The sequence below is a fragment of the Dreissena polymorpha genome, chromosome 6 (genome assembly GCF_020536995.1).
Source record: "Dreissena polymorpha isolate Duluth1 chromosome 6, UMN_Dpol_1.0, whole genome shotgun sequence".
NCBI lineage: Eukaryota > Metazoa > Mollusca > Bivalvia > Myida > Dreissenidae > Dreissena > Dreissena polymorpha.
In genome coordinates, this window is record NC_068360.1 from 9,866,250 (window position 1) to 9,889,184 (window position 22,935).

Sequence of the window (22,935 nt, forward strand, 5' to 3'; positions counted from 1 at the left end):
CAGGTTGCCCCCAAGAACATGTACTTGAAGCTGGTCACTCCATCTAGCTTCTCGCTGTTCATTGTGATGTCTTCACTGGTTTTTGTCATGCAGTTTACCATGATCATTGACTTCATCGTTCTGACCTGTTTCTCGTATGCTTCTGCTCTTTCATAAAGCCTGGTCGTGAGATGAGATTTTGAAGTTCAGTGTTGGTACCACCCATGAGGTCAAAGTCATAAGCGAATCTCAAGTTGGAGATGGTTACAGCGATGGAGATAGAAGTGTGATGGTCGTGGAGAGTCTCCTGCATTATCTTAAGAAGGCAAAGGTTAAACAGGACGGGAGAAAGCAGACATCCCTGATGGTAGCCCACTAATTCCAGAAGAAGTTCCGCTGCTGTACATTGACAAGTTCTGCGCTGCTAACGTTTGCGAAGAGTGTTTGCTGCCTGCATCATCTCTTTGTCTATGTTGAATCCTCTCATAACATGCCATATGCCACAATACCACACGCGGTTGCAAGCTTTCTTCAAGTCGATGAAGGTGTTGAAGAGCTCTCGTTGGTGTCGCAGGAGTTTCTTAATTATGACACTGCAGTGGCAGATCTGTTCCAATGTGCTCCGCCCAGCTCTGAATCCAGCCTGCTCTTCGGTCAGAGGTTCCTCGGCCTGACTTTTCAATCGATTGAGGATAATTCCAAGCATGACTTTGATGGGATGCTTGATAACGCTGATGGTGTGGTAAATCTTGAACAACTTCAGCCTGTCCTGTTTCGGTTGGGGGATGACCAGTGTCTGTATTAAAATATAAATAACTAAATGATATTGACTCAATTGTTACTTACAACACTCAGTTACTTGTTAAGATTACAAACCGCGATCATACACAATTAATTAAACGTCAAACACATTAATTATAAAACAATAAGAATACATTATTATTGTAACTTAAGGATATTGAAAGGCGTAAAACATTTTCAGTTATATAAAAACAAGTCGAAAATTATTTCAGTATTCGTTGTAATCCTTTATTAATACAAGCAATTAAAAAAAAACATTATGAAAGAAACGAACTTACAATTATTGACCTTATTTTCGAAACAAGAGCAATATGATGTACGGTTTGCTATAAATTAATTTATCAACTTTAAACAGTTATTAAATGGAAATGTCTATCAATAAATATGTCCCTTTAGTAGTAACCAAATTGTATTAAGTTAGTGTCATACATGTAGACAAACTGGATTATTTCATGAATTGGTATGATAGCATGTTGATAACGTAATTGCCACATGTTCTCTTAAAATGAGGTACCAACTTTACAGAATTTGGTCACAAAATGATCATGTGTGTATACAAGACTATTATCTGATACTTTATAACATATGGTTAAGCAGCAATACGTACATAACCAGTCTCATTGAAAGAGCAATAGTCTAAATTGCATTTTTCTTATTAGCGACACTTTCCTTATATGATGACATGTAGCCGCAGTTGACCGGAAGGCAAGCAACACCCGGGGCTTCATGAGACGCAACCTGTCCAGCTGCCCACCTAGCCTCATAGCTCGATCATACACAACTTTAAAGCGACCAATATTGGAGTATGCTGCCACTGTATGGGATCCTCACACACAGACGTGCATTGACCAGTTTGAAGCCGCCCAGAGACGCGCTGCTCTCTATGAAACAGGCGACTACAGAACCACAAGCAGCAGCTCACAGATGTTAGCTGACATTTGATTGCAGTCCCTAAAGGAGAGACGTCAAACTGTAAAGGTCACTATGATGTACCGGTTCATAAATCACCTGATTGACATTCCATCTGACCCCTTATTCCGCCAAGCTATTCATCTACAAGAGGTAGCAGTATCAGTAACATCATTCCATATTGCAGAACAGACTACCTCAGACACTCATTCTTCCCGTCAGCAACAAAACTCTGGAACCAACTGCTTGTACATAAAAAGAAAATAACAAACGGTATGAAGTATCTTAACCGGAAAAACTATATTTTCTTGGAGCTCTTTTTTTAATTAACAGTGAATAAAACGACATATTTTTGTGCATTTTTTTAAATCTTTGTGCATAAAAATCTACCGTGTTAGCCGTCAACTTCATGTATTTTCTACTACTATTTTTGCTACTACTAATACTGCAACGACAATCACTACGAATTCTAAAAAGCTCTTAAAATAATTATTTCATCTCACAATATAAGAATTCAAATTTATTGCACGGTATATATAAATAATACTGTGGAACCATTATTAATCGTCAGGCATTAATTTTCATAAATTTCGTCAGTCGACCGATCGGCGAATTTAAGATCCTAACGAACAATCATGCTCTATGTTTGAACAAAAACAAACACTAAGTTGAATATTTTAAAACTTTACCGTAGACATGAGGCATTTAATTCCAACATAATCCATGCACACATTCACTGCTGTTTCGTAATCAAGATTAATCCGGTTTTGACACAAAGGGATGTAGATTACACAAGGTACTTAACTGACACGTTACACTTATTTAAACGCGTGTGCAGTAAAGCTGTATCGAATGCGTTGACTTCGTTTATGTAGAATGGTAATGAATTAGCGCTAATTGTTTATAACTTTATTACCCATTAGGTACATTGTGTTTTTCAGGGTTGTTGCATATTAGCCACCACGCAGCAAATGCCGATAAAAGACAATAAACCAAATGAAAAGATGACGATCACAAATTAATAAAGAATATTTTAATTACTGTTTGTTGTTTGATTGTTTGCGTTTAACGACACTTATTACTATTTTATATGTATCCCTTTATTAATTTTTAAATTATTGACATTATTGATTTATATACCGGTAGTTTACTTTTTTAAGAACAAACACACACATAGAGTTTATAATTTTAATGTTGATATCAGAATAAAAACGCATTTTATTTGAAAAAAAAAACACTTAACAATCTGATAATATTCTAATAATAGAATAAGACTTATTGGCAATTGGCTTCGTTGTTACAAACACTCGTTAACGGTTATTCGATCCCACTTGTCAGCTAATCATAACAATGAACGTGTGAATGGCATACATTAAGACGGTCCATTACTATCCCTTGGTAACAAAAGACTAGTTAATTGGCATGTGACAAACAGGCCCCACCTCCTGCAGTGATTCTCAAGTGTGTTCCCGCATTCGTACCACGATTTTTCGCAACTGCGATTGATCGCGAATATGTATTACACACAAATCGGATATTGACTGACGCATTTTTTTTTAAATTCAAAATCAGAAATCGGCGAATTTAAGTGCTGACGAAATTGTCATTTTTATGAAAATGACGAAATTTTGTGCTGTCGAAAATAATGGTTTCACAGTAGGTAAAATGTCACTAGACTTAGTTCGAATATATAGTTTTTCCGGTTAAGATACTTCATACCGTTTGTTATTTTCGTTTTTGCCTGAAAATGCTGACTTCCTTCACGCCTGAATATCAACTGAAAAAATCCGAACAATAAGAAGATTAAACGTGTTCATGGTGATTAGTACGATAATTATTAAATTGCATTTTGTCTCGTTTAGGTGCTTGGTGACGGTGATTGAAGAAGAAGACATGTATATTTTAGACAGTTTATCCTGACTTATACCATCAGTATCATATCGTTCTGATCAACAACTAAACTTCCAGGCAGATATCCTACTGGTGTCCAGGAAAGCCCTTGTCAAGACCATTCCGCCATTACAAACCGTTGGGTAACATTTGATTCATTCGCTCTTTCAATTGTTTTTATGCTTTCATAGCATTACTTTTAAGCATATTTCCTAGTATTAACGACTGCCAACGATGTATACAACGTCATTTTAGATCGATGGAAAAAAAAGTGTTTCATTGAAAACGAGCAAGTATTCATTTCGGTTATGGAAGGTTTTTATTTTGCGACCAAGAATAGCGTTTTCCTATTTAGACGTCTAATAAAACCTATACTGTACGATTCAGAGTGTCTTAAAAACAATTAACTCATTGCATATACATTTAATTATTTTCAGTCGTCTCGTTGTGTACATATATTATGTATCTAAAATAGTGAACTACCAAATATTGTTTAAATAAAAAAACAAGTGATGCCCCTTGCTGTGTTTAATTTTGATAATAACAATTAAGCTAACAACAACAATATCCCTATGATCGCATTAAACGCCTTAGTGATTAGTGTACCTACAGGGACTGGTGGGAGGGGGAGAGTAAGGTGAAGCAACCTGCTTTTTTACTCACAATTTGTCTCTACAATGCGTTTATACATTATTTGTTGTGCCTAAGCTTAAGTGTCAAAACTAGATGAACAAAGTAAATTACACAAATTGTAAACGTTACTCTTTAAGTCTTTGGCAGCTGCATGTCAACATTATTTTCAAAGATTTCGACTTTCACAGACACTGCCTTACTACAATGCAGTCGCTAATGTCTATTAACGAAAATATATTTAATGCATGCGTGTAGCAAGTTTTTCGAGTAGGTTACCTATACTTGTGGACATATAATTGTCAATTATCGTGTGTGTTTTTCTATTGCGTAATAATTCATCTTAAACCCTGCATTGTGATGTATGGATCTAGTATAATTTTTCAAAGTTAATTGATTAATAATTTCACATCGTACTCTTTTTATTTTTGATTAAATATTCTTACTGAATAAAAAAATCTTTTCGTGGTACAAACAGTTAACAACAGCTATCAAAATCGAAACATAAGGTTGGCTTGCATATGGTTCAAAATTCATTAAACATGCGATCAAGCTCGTACTCATATGTTCACTTACCTCGTACCGAGGTGATGTTATTTCGGTTGTGAGTATGCACGGGCGTTTATTATGACACTTAAAACACAATTTAATGTAATCATCTAATGACAGGGTAATGAACAACCCTCCAGAAACTCATCATTTGTAAAATAAATAAATAAATTCATTTATTTAAGGTAGATGTTTCATCAGTTAACTTTTTCTCGGAAATACATATTAATTAAGACATGACCCTTAAATAAATCTTTATTACGTTTTTCTACGTTGTAACACATATGTATTTAAACTATGGATACTATGGAAATCATAATTGAAATACGCCCTTTGTACAAGATGGTACCTTACCAAATATTCCCTCATTCGAGTAAACGCGAGTGAATTCCGAAGCCAGTTGAGAAGACGGTCAGATAAATAGAATCGTAATTATGCTATTGGATTAATCTGACATTAGACTGAGTGGATGAACGTTTCAGAATATTGCCCTTAAATTACAATATTTTGACTTGTTGATTGTTTTATAGAAATCCGTACCATTATATGAGTTGTATGTGTAAACACTTGAATGTTTATTTTAAAAAGCAAGTCAACAGCATCATTGTATAAAGAATTTATTGTCAGTTTGCTTTATAAGAGAAACAAGTAACAAAGAGTTTATTTGCGACTAAAGCATATACATAAATACATATGCGTTAAAATAACAAAAACAACAACTGCAATAAAAAGTAATATAATTTTATGTACTTTTTCAAGAATGTATGAAAAGTTAAGTTAATATTTAAAACCCATACAGGATAAACAAATACGCACTAAGATATTACTAACACATTTTTTGTTGAAAAATGAAGATATTCTCTCATAAATCTGTATATTTAAACGACAAACTTGTCATCCAGACACATGTTGGAAAACAGTGTTAATGTTCATATTTTAGTATTGTGAAATTATTTGTATGTATGTGGTTTAATACGAAGTCCTTAATAATAAAGTATTGTGTTAACACCAACATAGTGAGTAGAAAATATAATAAAACAGTAAATACAATCTACATTATTCTAAACAGCTCGCTACATAGTAAGCAAAACAGTAAAAAATATAATAAAGGTCAATGTAAAGACATAAGAACTGAATCAAGTTGCCATATAAAAAAAAGTTCAGACAGTTGTTAGTAAGCGCTTAGCTGTTAGTGGGATCTTGTCGTCCTAGGCTGGGGCAAGGCTGGGGCATTAACAGAAGGACAAAATAGTAACTTGCCGTGCGAGGCATACCCAGCGTAGAAACCACTCAAACCCACAAAAGACACGAGGTTCCTTTGATGTGCAAATGCTTCAGAATCGCTTTTCTCAAGTGGTTGCCTCTGAAAAAGAAATAAGTAAGTACGATATACGGTCTTTTCCTAAGCATTTTGTAAAATCCTACGAGCACTTGTATTGCCAAACTCAGGTATAACTTAGATCAGATCGTTCGTATACTCGTTCATGTTATTAATACCGACAATATTAGTTATTTGCAAAGACCGGTAATAATTCACCTTTTTTAAAACTGGATTTTGCATTGCAATCCTTTGACTTCAAGGTCACAATCTCTCTGCCTTTGCAACGGTCAGAAATACGCGCCGAAACCGGTTCGTCGTCCGCAAGTGGCGCCTCATGGAAACACGAACTGGTGTTTTGAACCTTTCAACATAGCGCGTATTTATATTTTTATCACAAATAAGTACCATGTATCATTTACTCACGCTTGCGTTAAGGATTTGAATTGACCTGTTTATGATCTGATTCAAACAATACCTTGAAGCGGCTAGAGTTACATGGACACTTAATAAAATAGCCTGTAAAAGACTGTTACGTATTTATTATTCGTTGGCATGAAAGTTTGTTGTATTTCGATGAATGACCTTTTAATGCACAAGTAAATTCGCTTATTTCTTTTTTTTTAACAATGTGGAATATCCTTCGGGTAATTTCCGTTGTGTTGGTCGGTGATTTTACAGTTTAACTTAATTGTACGTTGTTTTCATTTTTCTGTCGTTGTGTATTTTCACAAATGATTGGTTTGCTTTACAAAATATAAACGTCCAAAAAAATGTAGTATCCTCTTTAGTGGACCCCTTATAACCGGTTCTTATAAATAATGTTATCTAGAAAATCTATAAAACAAACATATTTTCAAAGTATAGTTTTCACAGTAGTGATCTATTCTTTATTATCAAAGATACATATAACACATTTAAAATCAACTCAATAAAGGATATTTTAAGCATAATTACTTTTTGTAACCACGTAACAACGAAAGTATGCTTCCAATATGGATTTTTGTATTTTTACAGTTGCTTATTCTCCAGGGGTGTGTATTAATGTGAGTACATTTGTACACTTTAATCTGAAATGCATACAATTCAATGAAGGCAAAAGCACAAATACCAGATCGGTGTTAGGGGATTTATGTATGTTTAATAATAAACAACTATGATGTAAGAAAAGAGGAATTCTGTATTGGGAGAATCCGGTTTGAGGGTTTCCACTGTATTTGTCATTGCTATAGCTTTCAAAACTTAAGTTTTGCTTCAACTAAAAACTTATATTTTAATTGTTAAAATTATTGACTTTAGAATATTGATTAATCTGTATTATACTTTTTATGTAAGTAATTGAAGCTTAATGATGAAAGTATTTATCACAATATGTTGATTCATGTATCACATATTTGTACTTATACAATACATGTAGTTTTACCTGGCTTAGTCGACACTTTTTTCCATCTGAAGTTAGCTCTAGTTCATATCCCTTAATAATACACTAAATATTGATATAAAAAGTAAATGTATTGATTTCTGTTAATTCCAATACACATGTGTACGCACAAAAGAACAAAATATAATTATGTTTGGTACAACCTCATCACGGACAACTTCAATGGTTGTCAAAGGTGTTCCATCCTCAGCTGTGTCTGTGAACACCTCTTGTCAACCAATTTTATTCTGCTGGTTTTGAAGGCCTTTCCATCTATTCCCGGATCGTTCGCAGCCTAAAATGCGATTGTTAAAGCTACTAAACGAATTACTAACCATAGATTCCTGTATCGCTATCTGAAATATTTTTCAACATCATCTCATATAATATTAGTATTTATTTTTATACAAAAGCTTGTAATTTGGAACTCTAATATGTCATGGTATTGTTAATTACAAACAAAACTCGTTTCCCATTGTAACTTTCCCAATATACGAGACTTATGGTGAGCTGTGTATTCAATTTACTCAATGTACACAGTGACATAATATTGAAGAATCGACGAAAAGACATATTGTTGACAAGGACCTAACGTTTTTCATGAAGTTAAGAAGAATCTAAAGTTGCTCACCACAGGGTAAGCTGCACACACAATCACAAATATCACCAATTCCTTCATCATGTGGACATGCATTGTTATATGGAAATGGAAAACGATTCTGTATTCGTACATGGTTGCATATGCTGTATAACTTAAATAAGGAGAATAGAACTTATTGTGATTGTATTTAAGATGGAATTAAGTTATGCTACGTAAATGCATGTATACCTCAATATATCTTTTAAAGACAGCAAACCACAAAAAACCTTCAAACGCAAATATAATGTCGTTATATCTGTACATGTAAACAAGATTATCATTGCCATGTAAATCTTATTCGTTTATAAATAATTTAATCATCGGCTCAAATAATCATTTCAATATTGAAAATCAAATTTAATCAACTTTGCTCACTAATATCACATGAAATATATAAAATTATATGTGTGAATTATAAAATTATATGTGTGAAAAACATCTTACAAAACGCACATACCTGGAGGCAGATGTCTTGGTAGTAAGTTGAGATGACAAGCGGAGACGCTCTTCTTCTTTTAGTTGCGTAAGTTAATCTTTTAAGCAATTTATACTGATTCGTCCATTATCTGTCACCAATGGAATTGTTGAAGGATGAAGGAAGTTTTCTGGTTATCTCTACCTTTTTGATGTAATTGACTACACAAATAGGTCATTTAGTATTTAACTAAAGGGCCATATGCAGCAGTGATATTGAGGTATCTTATCTGTTGTTTTCGAGAAATCATTATTACTTATTCAAACATGGATATATTATTTAACCAGAAATGGCGCGGCAGAGGCCGACGCGTAACTCCAGGCCACATGTTTGACCCAGGGGCGCCCCATGGTTGGTAATGGGTCCATGCATAGCTGAGATTGACCGTATTGTCATAAGAAAAGTTCAGTATCAATAAGAAGTGAATCGGTGTAGAAATGAAGAAATTATAGTAAAAGACAATTTTTGGTGGGTGTGGCCTATTATGGGCGGAGCGCCCCAGAGTTGGTAAAGGGGCCATACATAGTTGAGATTGACCGCATTGTCATAAGAAATGTTCAGTATCAATTTGACGTAAATCGGTGTAGAAATGAAGAAATTATAGTAAAAGGCAATTTTGGGTGGGCGTGGCCTATGTCGACGGGGCGCCCCAGGGTTGGTAATGGCGCCATGCATAGTTGAGATTGACTGTATTGTCATAAAAGAGGTTCAGTATCAATTTGAAGTGAATCGGTGTACAAATGAAGAAATTATAATAAAAGGCAATTTTGGGTGGGCGTGGCCTATGTGGGTGTGGCCTATTTTGGGCGAGGTGCCCCAGGGTTGGTAATGGGGCCATGCATAGCTGAGATAGACCGTATTGTCATAAGAGAGGTTCAGTATGAATTTGAAGTGAATCGGTGTAGAAATGAAGAAATTATAGTAAAAGGCAATTTTGGGTGGGCGTGGCCTATGTCGACGGGGCGCCCCAGGGTTGGTAATGGCGCCATGCATAGTTGAGATTGACTGTATTGTCATAAAAGAGGTTCAGTATCAATTTGAAGTGAATCGGTGTACAAATGAAGAAATTATAATAAAAGGCAATTTTGGGTGGGCGTGGCCTATGTGGGTGTGGCCTATTTTGGGCGAGGTGCCCCAGGGTTGGTAATGGGGCCATGCATAGCTGAGATAGACCGTATTGTCATAAGAGAGGTTCAGTATGAATTTGAAGTGAATCGGTGTAGAAATGAAGAAATTATAGTAAACGGCAGTTTTGGGTGGGCGTGGCCTATGTGGGCGGGATGCCCTATGGTTTGTAAAGGGGCCATGCATAGCTGAGATTGACCGTATTGTCATAAGAGAGGTTCAGTATCATTTGAAGTGAATCGGTGTAGAAATGAAGAAATTAAAGTAAAAGGCAATTTTGAGTGGGCGTGGCCTATGTGGGCGGGGCGCCCCAGGATTGGTAATGGGGCCATGCATAGTTGAGATTGAACTTATTGTAATCAGATAGGCTCAGTATCAATTTGAAGTAAATCGGTGCTGAAATGAAGAAGTTAATGTAAAATAACATTTAAAAAATGAGTGAAAATCTCTGACCCGGCCCCGCCCAAACCCCCATAACCGTCACTTTCACCGTCGCACATATGCTCATAGCTACCATGTATGTAAGTTTCAAGGTTCTAGTGCTAATAATGTAGGATGAGCAGGTGGCCAGGACGGACGGACAGACGCGTCCACTTTGTTGACAAAACGCAATGTCAAACTTTAAAAACCACACAATATTTAAGACGATGTATTGTGAAATGTTTAAGTTTGCAAATTGTCACTTATCAGAAGAGTATGTAAATATTATTTTAATATGGAAAGTCTCGTACACGATGTAAGGCAAAACACTTTGATACTATTTCGTCTGTAATGAAATCAAACTGTTATGCTTACAAATACATCCATGCATAATATTTAGCTGTCTCTGAATTATTTCTAAAAAGTTCTAGCACTTCGTTAAGCATCAATTTTTCATAAATGCGTATGGCAGCATACTTATGCCCCATTTCAAACAACATGCACTCCTTATGTTGTGCAACAATGCAATTATACCAATGGTTCTGAAACCCCCCTCTCCACGTCCAAATGCTTTGCATTTATCGCCTCAATACTTATATGACTTTTTCAAATAGTTTTGTGCTGCGTGTATTCTCTTGTATTCCAAAAAAGTAGCGGACGGTATCTAGACTTTATGCTTTGGAAATGCTCTTTTGTTTTTGTATTGTTTATTAGTATTTACTAATGAGGCTGTTTGACATGTTCTGTACGGATGAAATAGAATATGTCCTCGTATACATCTTCAATTTTGTTTGGCTTCAATCGTCAGTGTCTGTCAGCAGTTCGAATTAATATAATGCAAGGCAACCTTTCCTATACTAAGATTGATATTTTTTTTCAACAATACAGATCTTACGGCTAAGTTGTGTTGATTGATTGTCTGTAATCGAGTCTTTTTTAAAGCACCGAGTCTATTTTAAAGCACCGATTTAAAAATTGTTACAAACGCGTTTAGAGCTATCGTGTTGACACTGAAAACATAATTTAGTGATTAAGTAGTTTTTCATTATGGTTTGGCATGTTTATTTCATTAATTTAAGAACTATTTAGTCTGTTTCAGATATTTGCGTTTTCTTCTTGCATTTTAGTGCCGTAAATGATACAGTTTCCAAATCTCTGGCACGACGGTTACATTACATGCACCTCTGTGTTTGGCTCAGAACGGACTATTTTTATTAGAGCGTCTAATTCATGTGGTGATCATTCCAAGCGTTCATCATGAAGGTTACAGTATACTCACCAATCTCTTGCACGGCGGTTACATTACATTCACATTTAAAGAAAACCATCTCATACCGTAATATCTTATCTTACAAATCTTAATAATAATAAAAATAGAAAAATCCATTCAGTTATGAAGTGCAACAGAAAACGATACATGCATTGTATTTATATTACAGAAATAAATGGTTTTACCAGCTCTACATTTGGTAAACAAGTTACTATTAAAAATAACTTAAATTGTGCATCATCAAGAGTTATTTATTTAATTTCATGTAAAAAAAAATGTCTAAAACAGTATGTTGGTCAAACTAATCAAAAATGTTGTCAAAGAATGAATAGCCATACATTTGACATTAAACATTTTCCCGACTGTTTTACAAATGTCTCAGAACATTTTAATTCTGCTGCACATAGCATTGATAATTTTTCTTTTGATCCTATTGAACAAATACAAAATAACTGGAAACGCCTCTTAAACGAAAGTTCTTGGATGCATTACCTAGAAACTATAGCTTCCCTAGGTATGAACTCTAAAGTTCTCTTCTAATTTTCTAGTTTTTAAGGTAGTTTTTACTGGTTCATTTAACATATTCGCATTCAAACTGCATTTTTCCAGTAATTTTGTATCATAACTGATCATACTTTAATCTTGTTAATTAGATAACATATACATATATGAACTATGTGCTTTTTATAATAATGTTATATATTACGGGCAAAAGCCCGCGAAGCGGGCGTTGACCGTTCATACATATGGGAATTTAGCCATAAAATTACATAAGAATACCACATATGGATACGTCTCAAAAAAATTTGCCACGCGACATATATTTTCGCGATGCTATTTATGAACTTGAACAAATAAAAAACACTTTGACATATGCTAAATCACATGTAAATACATACCTCAGAAAAAGTTATATCAATGACATCATAATTGTGTAGCGAATCGCACTAAATATTCTAGCATTATTTGTTTTTCTTCGCAACCGTTCCAGAATTAGGTCATTACTCAATTATCTCCCCTGAATGCTCATCTTCAGTGGGTATATGCCGAAGACTGGTTCACTACACATAGTAACAGTCTTCACCGAACACAATTTAGGGGAACATAACCCGTCTTTAATATATAGTGCCGAATCTCCGATTTCTGTCGAGTTTATTTGCTTTGATCTTTTCGATATCTTATTGTTATTATTATCCTGACAAATCAAATCACAAACGCTTGTTAAAAATTATTTGTTTTAAACACTATAGTTGGCATCTCTATTCTTCAAGTATTCTCGCGGTATTTCAATAACGACAACCTACTGTTTATGTATCAGAATTTGTGACGCATTTTCCATTCGCTCTCAGAAAGAAGTTTTACGTTTGATCATGAGCAATATTCTGGTAAGTTGTCGTTGTTACCCACCAGAAACACATTTATTCACAAATTTTTAAGATATTCAGATCTAACTTTTTAGTCTTTTAGCTTTAATTTTTAAAGTATTTTCACCTCGTCTGCTCGCACTTTACCGATATCCCAAAAGGTTACATATCACTATAAATAGTTTAGGCATAAAACCACAAAATCCGATACCGTTGGAATTTTCGTACCACAATCTTACGTAAAAAATCTTCCAGATTCGAAATCAACAAAAAACAAGACATTTATAAATTGTCTGCATTATTGATCAAATTTTAAGATATTTGTTGGTTTTCCGTTTTTAGAAGCTGTTCTGCCAAGGCAAGAGATGGGCATTATACAAGCCATTATATCCAGCAAAACTGACAGTTTTGGTTTACAGAAATCAACAAAGGAGGGATTCCCGAACTATCAAATTTCCAAGCTATACACACAGTTATTATCTGTGGTGATCTTTATTGGTTCTGTTTGTTTACTTGGATGGAACATGTGTGAACTTTTATAGAACTTTGAAAAGTCTATATATGTCTATCTATAAACAAAAAACAGCTATGGTATAATAAGATCAGATGTGCAAACAATGTCAAAAGGTTGTTAAATTAACAATTTGAAGGCAATTATGCTGAAAAAATATGAAAAGTTTCCATGCAAATTTTGTCTGTATATCGTCAAGTGTCTGCCGATTATTGTCAAACTAGTAATACAAAACTTACCACAAGTATGTAAAAGCACTAAGTACCAGTGATCATTTTTAGTAAGATAGTGTAATTCTAAACAGTAGCAAATAGCTTGTTTAGTAAATGCATAATGCAATTAATATGATTTCCGTTCTATTGTGTAATTAATAAATTGGTTGTTACTTGCTAATCCATGATAAATGTTTTATGGCTAGTGCAAAACCAGCAATGTTAATTTTGTAAAAGGTAATACAATAACACCACTTTGTAATTTCATATACGTAAATATTCTTAAATGTAGGTTGACGAGTTTTACTTATTTTGTAACTATTATTTTATGTGCAAATAAATTATGTGAAGTGTTTTGTATATCCATACAATACCACATATCTTTTTATATATGTACTGTATTATGTGTTATTTGAATGTTTAAATAAAAAAATATGGATGATATAACATGATGCATTCTAATATTTGCATTCAAATTGTAACTGTAGAGCTAAGTGTATGCAGTTTAGACTGTGATTTTAGAATTGCTACAAAATGGCTAGTTTTTTAGTGGCGACACAATTTAAACTATTCAACAATAGTTTGCGAAAGAAAATTAGAAACCTGCAAGATACCTGTATTTATTAAATATTTTAATTGCGAAACAAGTATGGTGTTATGCTGTTACACATAATTATACATTGATAATAAATAAGAAGACAATTAGTGGTGTTAACGTTTCCCAACAGTAGAAATCATTCTTCTGATGAAGTCAATGGAATACAGACAAAAGCTCCAGGTATGGCTTTCAATACGTAGCGTGTGTTATTTGGCAGTCTAAAACATATTGGATTAAAAAAAATCCTGTCAAATTTGTCAATCAAAATTGATTTGACACATCACATGTACTGTATGCTAAATGCAACTGCTTTAGCAAGCTGTCAAGTTTAATTGAGACATTTGATGAAACAAACTGGTTCCTGGGTAAGACCAGTACTTAGTGTCTATATGACGTACCATGACGTCGAAAGTCTACAAGACCTACTAGGTAGAACGAGAAATGTACTTCGACGTACAATTTTCACCGACCCTTGAGTGTTAGCCAATCAGAAGACACATTACATCTGTTGCTTTTAGAGATAGTTGACATTGAACATAAGTATTATTATTATTTATACCAAATTATGCGACTATCGACCGCTTACTCATAGATATTGTGCGTATTTATTAAACATTATTATTATTATAATTTATACCAAATTATGCGACTATCGACCGCTAACTCATAGATATTGTGCGTATTTATTGACCTGGCGTGGCGGAATTAACCTCTGACACATGCAAGTTATGGTTATCACAAAATATGACCAACGGAGAGGTTATAATACAATATTTATCCTGTTAATGCTTGGTAACTGTTTGGTTACCGTTGAGAATTTCCTACACAGTAATGCACTGGACGGTCGTGATACTCCGCCCCGCATGATCAATAAATACTCACAATATGCTGAATAATATTAATTTTAAAAAGGTAACAATTGAATCTTCTTCAAATTTGTATATAATCTATTTCAATGCATTAAATACTTGAAACTTCTATGTGTTGTTTTTCAATTAAAAAAGAGATTTTAAACATTTATTATGAATAAATCTGAAGGAAAAGCGGCTCAAGAGACTAGTGTTTTGATTGGCTGTTCAAAAAATGTGTACGCCGAAGAACAAACATGTATGTCTAAGTACAAATTGTACTTTGACGTACAAATATATACTTCGAAGTGTATTTTATATTTATGTCGACGTACACTTATTGTACTTTGACGTACATTTCTCTTTTTAACTTGTAGGTCTTCTTGACTTTCAACCCAAATGGTACGCCATAGTATGTCTTTAGGGTTATCTAAAGAATGCTCCCACTTAAGAGATCGATACAGACCTCCCAGTGACTAAGCCAGTTAGCAGACACCCCAGCCACTATACCACAGACACCGAACCAGCTATAACTTCCTGTGGCTAGAAAACAAAAAAATATAAGATGCTAGATCTTTAAGCTTGGAACATGTAACTTGTTTTAAGATTGATTTTTTTTGGATGCATTACTTAATTATTGCAACAATTATAATATTTTGAACACAATCATGTCAATATATTTATTAAAATACATAGTTATCAAAAAAACTTAAAAAGCTTTTGCCCGTAAATTAGGTAGCACCTATAATCATATTATTTTGATTATATGTTAATTTTAACGCCAAATAATGTTTAACATTTTGACGTTGTTGCAATTGACGTCATGTGATTGTGACGTCATTTCCCTTATTTTATTACAAAATGTTTACTCCTGATGAAGGTATTTGACCGAAACGTTGAGTGAATAGATACTGAAAAACAATGAAGTTGTTTTTCTGTTTTCTATAATTATTTATTCGTAATATCTTATATCAGTCTTAATGCATTATGATAATATTAATATGGTTGTTTGATGTTAACAAACCTACATTTTTGTGTCACAGAATATTAAAGATCTACAATTACTGTGTATATACCTACATATATTTGAAAATAAATATTAAAAGGGCAATATATACAATATAAAAAGTAAGTATAAGAGACAAAACCTACTAATCTGTTGATACAAAGCTTTCAAAATCACTTACCATATACATTCTTATTATTTTAATGAATCCATCACTGGTTGATTCAATCAGTAAGCCTTATTTGTGCCGAAGGTGTTAATAAGTTTTTCCAAAGGGCGGAACCTGGATCAGGGGCGGTTCCAGGATTTCTGTTTATGGTGGTCGGGATATTGAAAGATTTGCTGGGGGTCCAGGTGGTCGCTTGGGCCTCTGGTGGGTTCAGGTCAAAGCCCTGCTAAGGGGCCCAGGGGGCGAAGCTCCCCGGAAATCGCGTCCCGGAAGCTCCATGATTTAAGTGATTTTGAAGGCTTTGACAATCACTTATCGAGCATGTCACGCCTTATGTACTTTCATCAAAGTACCTTCTTATAATGCCAAACAAGTGCAAAATTTATATGTTATACGGATGAACCGGGCGACAGAGAGTCTAAAGTTAAAACATTTAGCGACTGTCTGTAATAAGTGGTAAATGTTGTGTACGAAAAAGAAGAGAAATAAATTGGTGATTCAGATCTAGTTAAGTATGAAACATCAAATGAATTTACTTCACTTTGGTAATTTGAGGGGTGGGGGGCGTACGCCCCCAGCCCCTTAGATCCGTCTATGTGGATAACACCTGTTCACCAAACATGAATACCGGTAAAAGTTTTTTTCTGGAATAACGCAGGTATTGTCATCATACGGGTCGCTGTAGTTACTTTTCATACACTTCAAATCACAAATCTGCTTAATCAAAAAAAGTTTGGGCACTTCTTAGACGTTAAACATAGAATCAAATTGTATGGTCTTGTTTCAAAATGAGGCAATAGTCAAGTTATATACTGTCAACTTGCCATTTAACAACTCTAATGACAATGGTTGGTATTATATATCTTTGTCTGCAAAATAATAATGAAACGCATGTCACCATCATTAATGTATAGCCTAAAATGTGTATAAATATGAAATTATGTCTGTTTTCAGGAATTACACTGCATGGATATTTATGGGAAAAAACATTTCCTCATAAATAGAAAGGCATTTGTTCACCAGTAGGCAGTAACATAATCATTAGAAAAGTGTAAAAATCAGACATGATAATTTCAACCCCTCTTGTACAATGTTGAAGAGTTCAAATGTGAACAAGAGAACGATCTAGCGGGTGCAGACTGCTCATCTACTTTTCTTTTTAAAGGTGAAGGGACCTATCTCAATATTTCAATCAAGAGATTGAGGGTGGAGAGGGATGTAAAGTGTGTGTGTATGGCCATTTATAACAAAATTTTCCAAAAATGAAATAAAATAACAATAAAATAAGAAAAATAAATATTTGTGTTTTTTTAACCATGTTTCAAAAAAGCTTGTTTTTTTTTTGGGGGGGGGGATTCTGAGGTCGGGCCTGGGGGTGGTTTGGGTGGTGTCCATTGTGGTATGGCAGGTAAGGGTTGTTTTGTCAAAGTATGAATCAAATCTGATCATAAATACATAAGTTATCTAAATTTCAGCAAAATTTAATAATTTGATCTTGAGAGTCAATGTCATTCAAACGTCAAGGTCAAATTCAACTTGCCAGGTACAGTACCCTCATGATAGTTAGAAAGTATTAAAAGTTTGAAAGCAATAGCCTTGATACTTCAGATGTAAAGTGGATCTAAACACACAATTTAACAAAATATTCAAAGTTACTAAGTAAAAAAAGGGCAATAATTCCATCAAAATACCTACCAGAGTTATGCATCTTGTCCTGTACAGTCCCCTTATGATAGTACGTGTTGCAAGTATGAAAGCAAAAGCTTTTAAACTTTAGGAATAAAGTGGACCTAAAAACAAAATTTAACCAAATTTTCAATTTTTTATGTATAAAAGGGCCATAATTCTGCAAGTTTGAAAGCAATAGCTTTGATACTTTATGAGAAAAGTGGACCTAAACACAAAACTTAACCTAAACACAAAACTTAACCAGAGGCGGACGCTCAGGTGATTACAATAGCTCATAAGTGTTATGCCCCCTTTCGAAGAAAAGGAGGCATATAGTGATCGGACTGCCCGTCTGTCTGTCTGTCCGTCTGTCCGTCATTCCGTCACACTTTGCGTTTAGGTTTCGAAAAATTCTCTTTACTTCTATGTCCCTTGAGATATAACCTTCATATTTGGTATGCATGTTTATATGGACAAAGCCTTTCCATACGCACAACAATTTTGACCACTGTGACCTTGACCTTGAACTTAGGGTCCGCGTTTAGGTTTCAAGATCTGCGTTTAGGTTTCGGAAAATGCTCATAACTTCTATCAAAGCGTTTATTAGGGGCATATGTCATCCTAGGTTGACAGCTTTTGGGTTTTTTACAGATGAGCTAAAAAGGGCATAAGTGATAATGAAGAAACATTTTACAGAAAAAGTTAAGAAGCTGCATTCCTACACTGATCTGCTTTCCAAAACACAGGACATAAGTTATAAATGGCTTTTCAACAACATGGGAATCCAGTTCCAAGCCACACACTGCATTAGTTCAATGAGAAGATATACATAAGTCAGTAGTTAACCCATAATTGTTATTGCCTCTTTTAAGGTGGTTCATGTGCACACATACAATTCGTATTCTTTATCCACAATTTAAAAAGTTAAATTCACAAATGTGGTAATGGATAAAAAAGAATTTTAAGCAATGTCATCAATGGTTTAATGGTTATATCAATCATAGTATGACATTTGTCAAGTTTTTATTACTTGCATCATGTATTTAAATACCTGTAGATTACTATAATCAGTTACTATCAAGTTATTTAAATTGTTATAAATTGTGAAAATATTTTATATATGTAATGATTGAATCTATTTTGTTCTCTCCTTTTTTGCATTTTCCGTGTTTGTATTGTATTGAGCATATTGAAACCATAAATGTTATTCTTTTGCATTTGAATTTTGTTTGATAGTTTAAGTGACTAAAACGAATCAAAATGATGTCCATTCTAAGGGTTTATGTCTTTTAATTTATGTAAAAACAAAGATTATTTTCAATACATTTGCATGTTGATTTTAAGGATAAAGTAAAGCAAATACAATAAAACCAAATACAATCATTGTCCCAAATGCATCTTCTCTGAAGCCCTGCTGGGATTTGAACCAGACCTCTTCCCTCTGGCAAGGAAAGTATTCTATCTTGAAATACAAGGGCATTTTTAAGACTATAAACCTTAACAAATATTGCATGTGTAGTATAATTTGAAACTTTCCTTAATATAATTTTTCACTGGAACTTTCTTGCATAACACACATCTGTGAATCTGCAATACAATACAGCTTAACTTCAGTTTTTTTCATTGTTCATGTATTTTCAAGTATTGTGTTTATCCTTATTGAATGGTATCTCCTAAACACATGTGTTTTCGACTTTTATTAAAATCTAACAAGATAGTATGGGTTTGCTTTTTTTCTGTTAATATCCCATAAATATGCCACCATTTTAAGGGACTTGTTCTCATGTGATTTTTATAATGTCAATTGTGTTTGACTACCACAATTGAAATATCTAAATACATGTACTAACACACCAATATAATTACAGGAATCTAATAAAAAAGTTTAAATAGTTTTGTTTTTTCTTTCAGTCGGCGAACAGTAATGATTAAAAATATACATTTGCTAGTATCAAACCTTTCAGTACAAGTACAACATAATTAAACAGTTGAAGTGTGGAATTTCCTGTTTATACATATAGATCAGATGACTATAAATGAAGGGGCCAAAGGTTGACTGTTCGCTACAATAACATGTGGTGATTGTGTTTGAACTCATCTTTGTAATTTCAGTAATGCACATCTGAAACTGGAGTGTTGAGAAACGACAGTAACTACTAATGCTCATTTGGTAATTGTCGGCTTAGGTACAACATTTTAGTACCCCGTGTACAATTAAGAATACTACAAAGCACACGGGGTATGGAAAATATACTTAAAAGTAAAAATATGCCGTTCTTCACAGGCAATCTTTACCGTCATATATTAAAATCACTAGCCTGAGAGCACTTTTTGCTTTTTGTCAATTTTGTTCACATTTATTTTGCAAGAGGTAAAAATCAGGTGTGTATGGATGGAAAAAAATATGCATGGGTAATACAGTAATAATTATAAAGTCTAAATGCTGAAATATATTGATATTTAACTCAAACAAACTGGTCCGTATGAATAATCTTCAAGAGCCTTCTACTACTAATGTTAGAACTTAGACCATACTAAAATTACTATCACATTTGATCACAAATTCACATTCTAAACATGAATTTAAAATTGTTAAATGTTAAAACAATATTTTCCCGTATACTGTACAACTAGGTCCCCTTATTAGTTCGATAAATACAACAGTACTTACTGTCTCCTCTCTGTAAATACACGTTTGCAATGCCTAACGTCACTAAATGTGTTATGTTATTTGTTTACATTTGTGAAGTGCGCGGAATGATTTCATCTGCGTAAATGGAAACAAGGAGATGCATTAATACTTCCAAGTATTTGTCAGATGAATCGTAAATTTATACGTCATATTTTTAAATTTAGTGCATACGATCTTAAATATCCAATCAAATATACATTGAATGCGTTTGTTCGGTTTTACCTAAAATTTTATGCAAAGTGGCATGCTGAGCCTTTCGCAGAGGTGTATGTGAGAGCAAGGAACGACAACTCTGCGCGTAGATTGACAGTTTCCAAGTACGTAAAAATTATTCCGCATTCTGCAAACGTCAGATCATACCGCCCCATTGGTGTAAAAAGGAACCATTTGACATTTAAATGAGAAGGCACATGGAACCTTTTTGAACCAATAGGGCGATACATCATTGTACCATTATTTGCTAAATTACAATGTATCTTTGTTTCTGCTCATTTCAGAAGACCACAATCAGAAATGAAGCTGCAATTAATTTTATTATTATTTAGTTGGTTGATTATGTGTGTTCGGAGTATTATGTTCGTCTAAGCGGTTTAGTTTATTTCTATTTCTATGTAAATACATGTATGTGTTCTCTAATAACATGACATTGGCTTGTTTGAGGTATTGAAACATGTATATTGGAAATATTTAATTATAATGGATGAATGTATTATATTGTTTTTCTTAGGTCTTATTAATCTTTCGTGTCGTTTTATTCAAGCTGTTTTGATAGTGAACATACATTTATACTTGTAAGCTTTGTTTAAGTATTATAAATGATGCACCATTGTATAAAAGAAATATCTCATTTCATTTAATGCATGTTATACAGAACAAATCCTTATAAAAAGACAGTCGAATTTGAAATATTAAAGTATCATTCTTTTTGTAAATATATAAAGAATGGAACAAGTTGATATGTTTTGTGACTTCTCTACCCTTGAAAATGTCGGTCCATACAACGGATAATTCTTGGACAGTAACTTTTTTCGGAAACCATTGAACATATACCGGAACAAAAATCAATAAGAGATATAATCACTGATAACACATATACCTACCGTAGTTATACCAATCATTCCGGCTATCAGTTCATGTTTTAATAAGAGATACTTTAATATAAGTTATTTTACAATTTAACGTTCGGTCGAATGACCTTTGTGCGTTCGCTCAATACATGCATGGATTTGGACTATTGCTAAAAGAAATTGGTTAAACTTAAAAGACAATATCCGACACAATCCATATAAATGCTATAAACATGCATAAGATTCAACCTCAAATTCACACACGCAAAACATTGAGTAATCGCCCTGGGAAATACAAAAGGGAAAAAGTATTCCATTCAACTCCAAAATGAACAATGAACTAAGAGCCTTACCTTCTTAATTTGTATGGCTACCCCACATGTTGATATTACTAGCAGATACAACATATACCAGTTAGCGGTTTATTATTGTGACTAAAAGTACTTCTTTGACAATCCAATTGGGTTAATGGTATTTGCTTGTTACTGTTAACTTAAGGTTACGGTCTTACAGCGGGCTAAAGAACTGTCACGTGTTAACTATTGTTTATATAGAACAGCAACGGAGCTGTTAAATAATCAATATGAAAATAAGAAATGCTTCATTTATAACTAAATTTGTATTAGCTGACGCAACTGCTGTCTATTTATTGATAGCTGTTTGGCTACATAAAAATATCAGTACCTGTACTCCCAAAAATTCTTAATTTTAAATCTAAACATAAAGACATTCTTAAACATGATATATTCTACTAAGTGGAATACAGTTTGGGATAACGCAACTTAATGAACAAATATATCAAACATATTTAACCTATTTAGAACAAGCTAATTATGACATTAACAACATAAGTAGCGTGTATATATTCAAACGCTGGACGCATTTTTCATGTATCTAAATTTGTTCTCTCAAGTCTAAAAATGGGTTGGTGAATACGGGCCCGGATTTTTCAAGTAGTTACCCGGTTCCTCAATCGAATACGTGTTTACTTAACCATTTATTAATGGCACGCTAATCTTTTATTCGGGAAATTCAAAATATGGGACAATTGATTGTCAGTCAGTCAATTGTTGTTCGTGTACAACACACTAATTATCAGCTCTCACACCATTTACTTTTGCGAAGGATATCTGTAGTACTGTTTAACCTAAGATCATGCATATTAGAATGATTCTAATTGTTGCATAGATATTAATTTTTAGTAAGAGTTGCGGGATCTTTGAACATGAAATTTGTGTATGTTATCATCAACATATTGATTTGATGAATATCATTTACATAGGTCTTCTAGCTGCTTGTGAGAACAATAAGGTGTCTATCTAGGTAACAAGCTTAATGGGCTGTTTAGAGATTACGGTATGCCACTATGCCCTT

At 33.7% G+C, this 22,935-nt stretch overlaps 1 protein-coding gene across 1 annotated transcript in view; it reads right to left on the reverse strand.

Annotated features, from left to right (window-relative positions):
- Positions 1-403: 403 nt before the first annotated feature.
- Positions 404-22,935, reverse strand: part of LOC127834211 (uncharacterized) — a 39,099-nt gene continuing 16,567 nt past the window's right edge. Inside the window, exon 2 of the mRNA XM_052359868.1 lies at positions 404-775. Within this exon, the coding sequence (XP_052215828.1) occupies positions 404-775 (372 nt within the window). The remainder of the gene's footprint in view (positions 776-22,935) is intronic.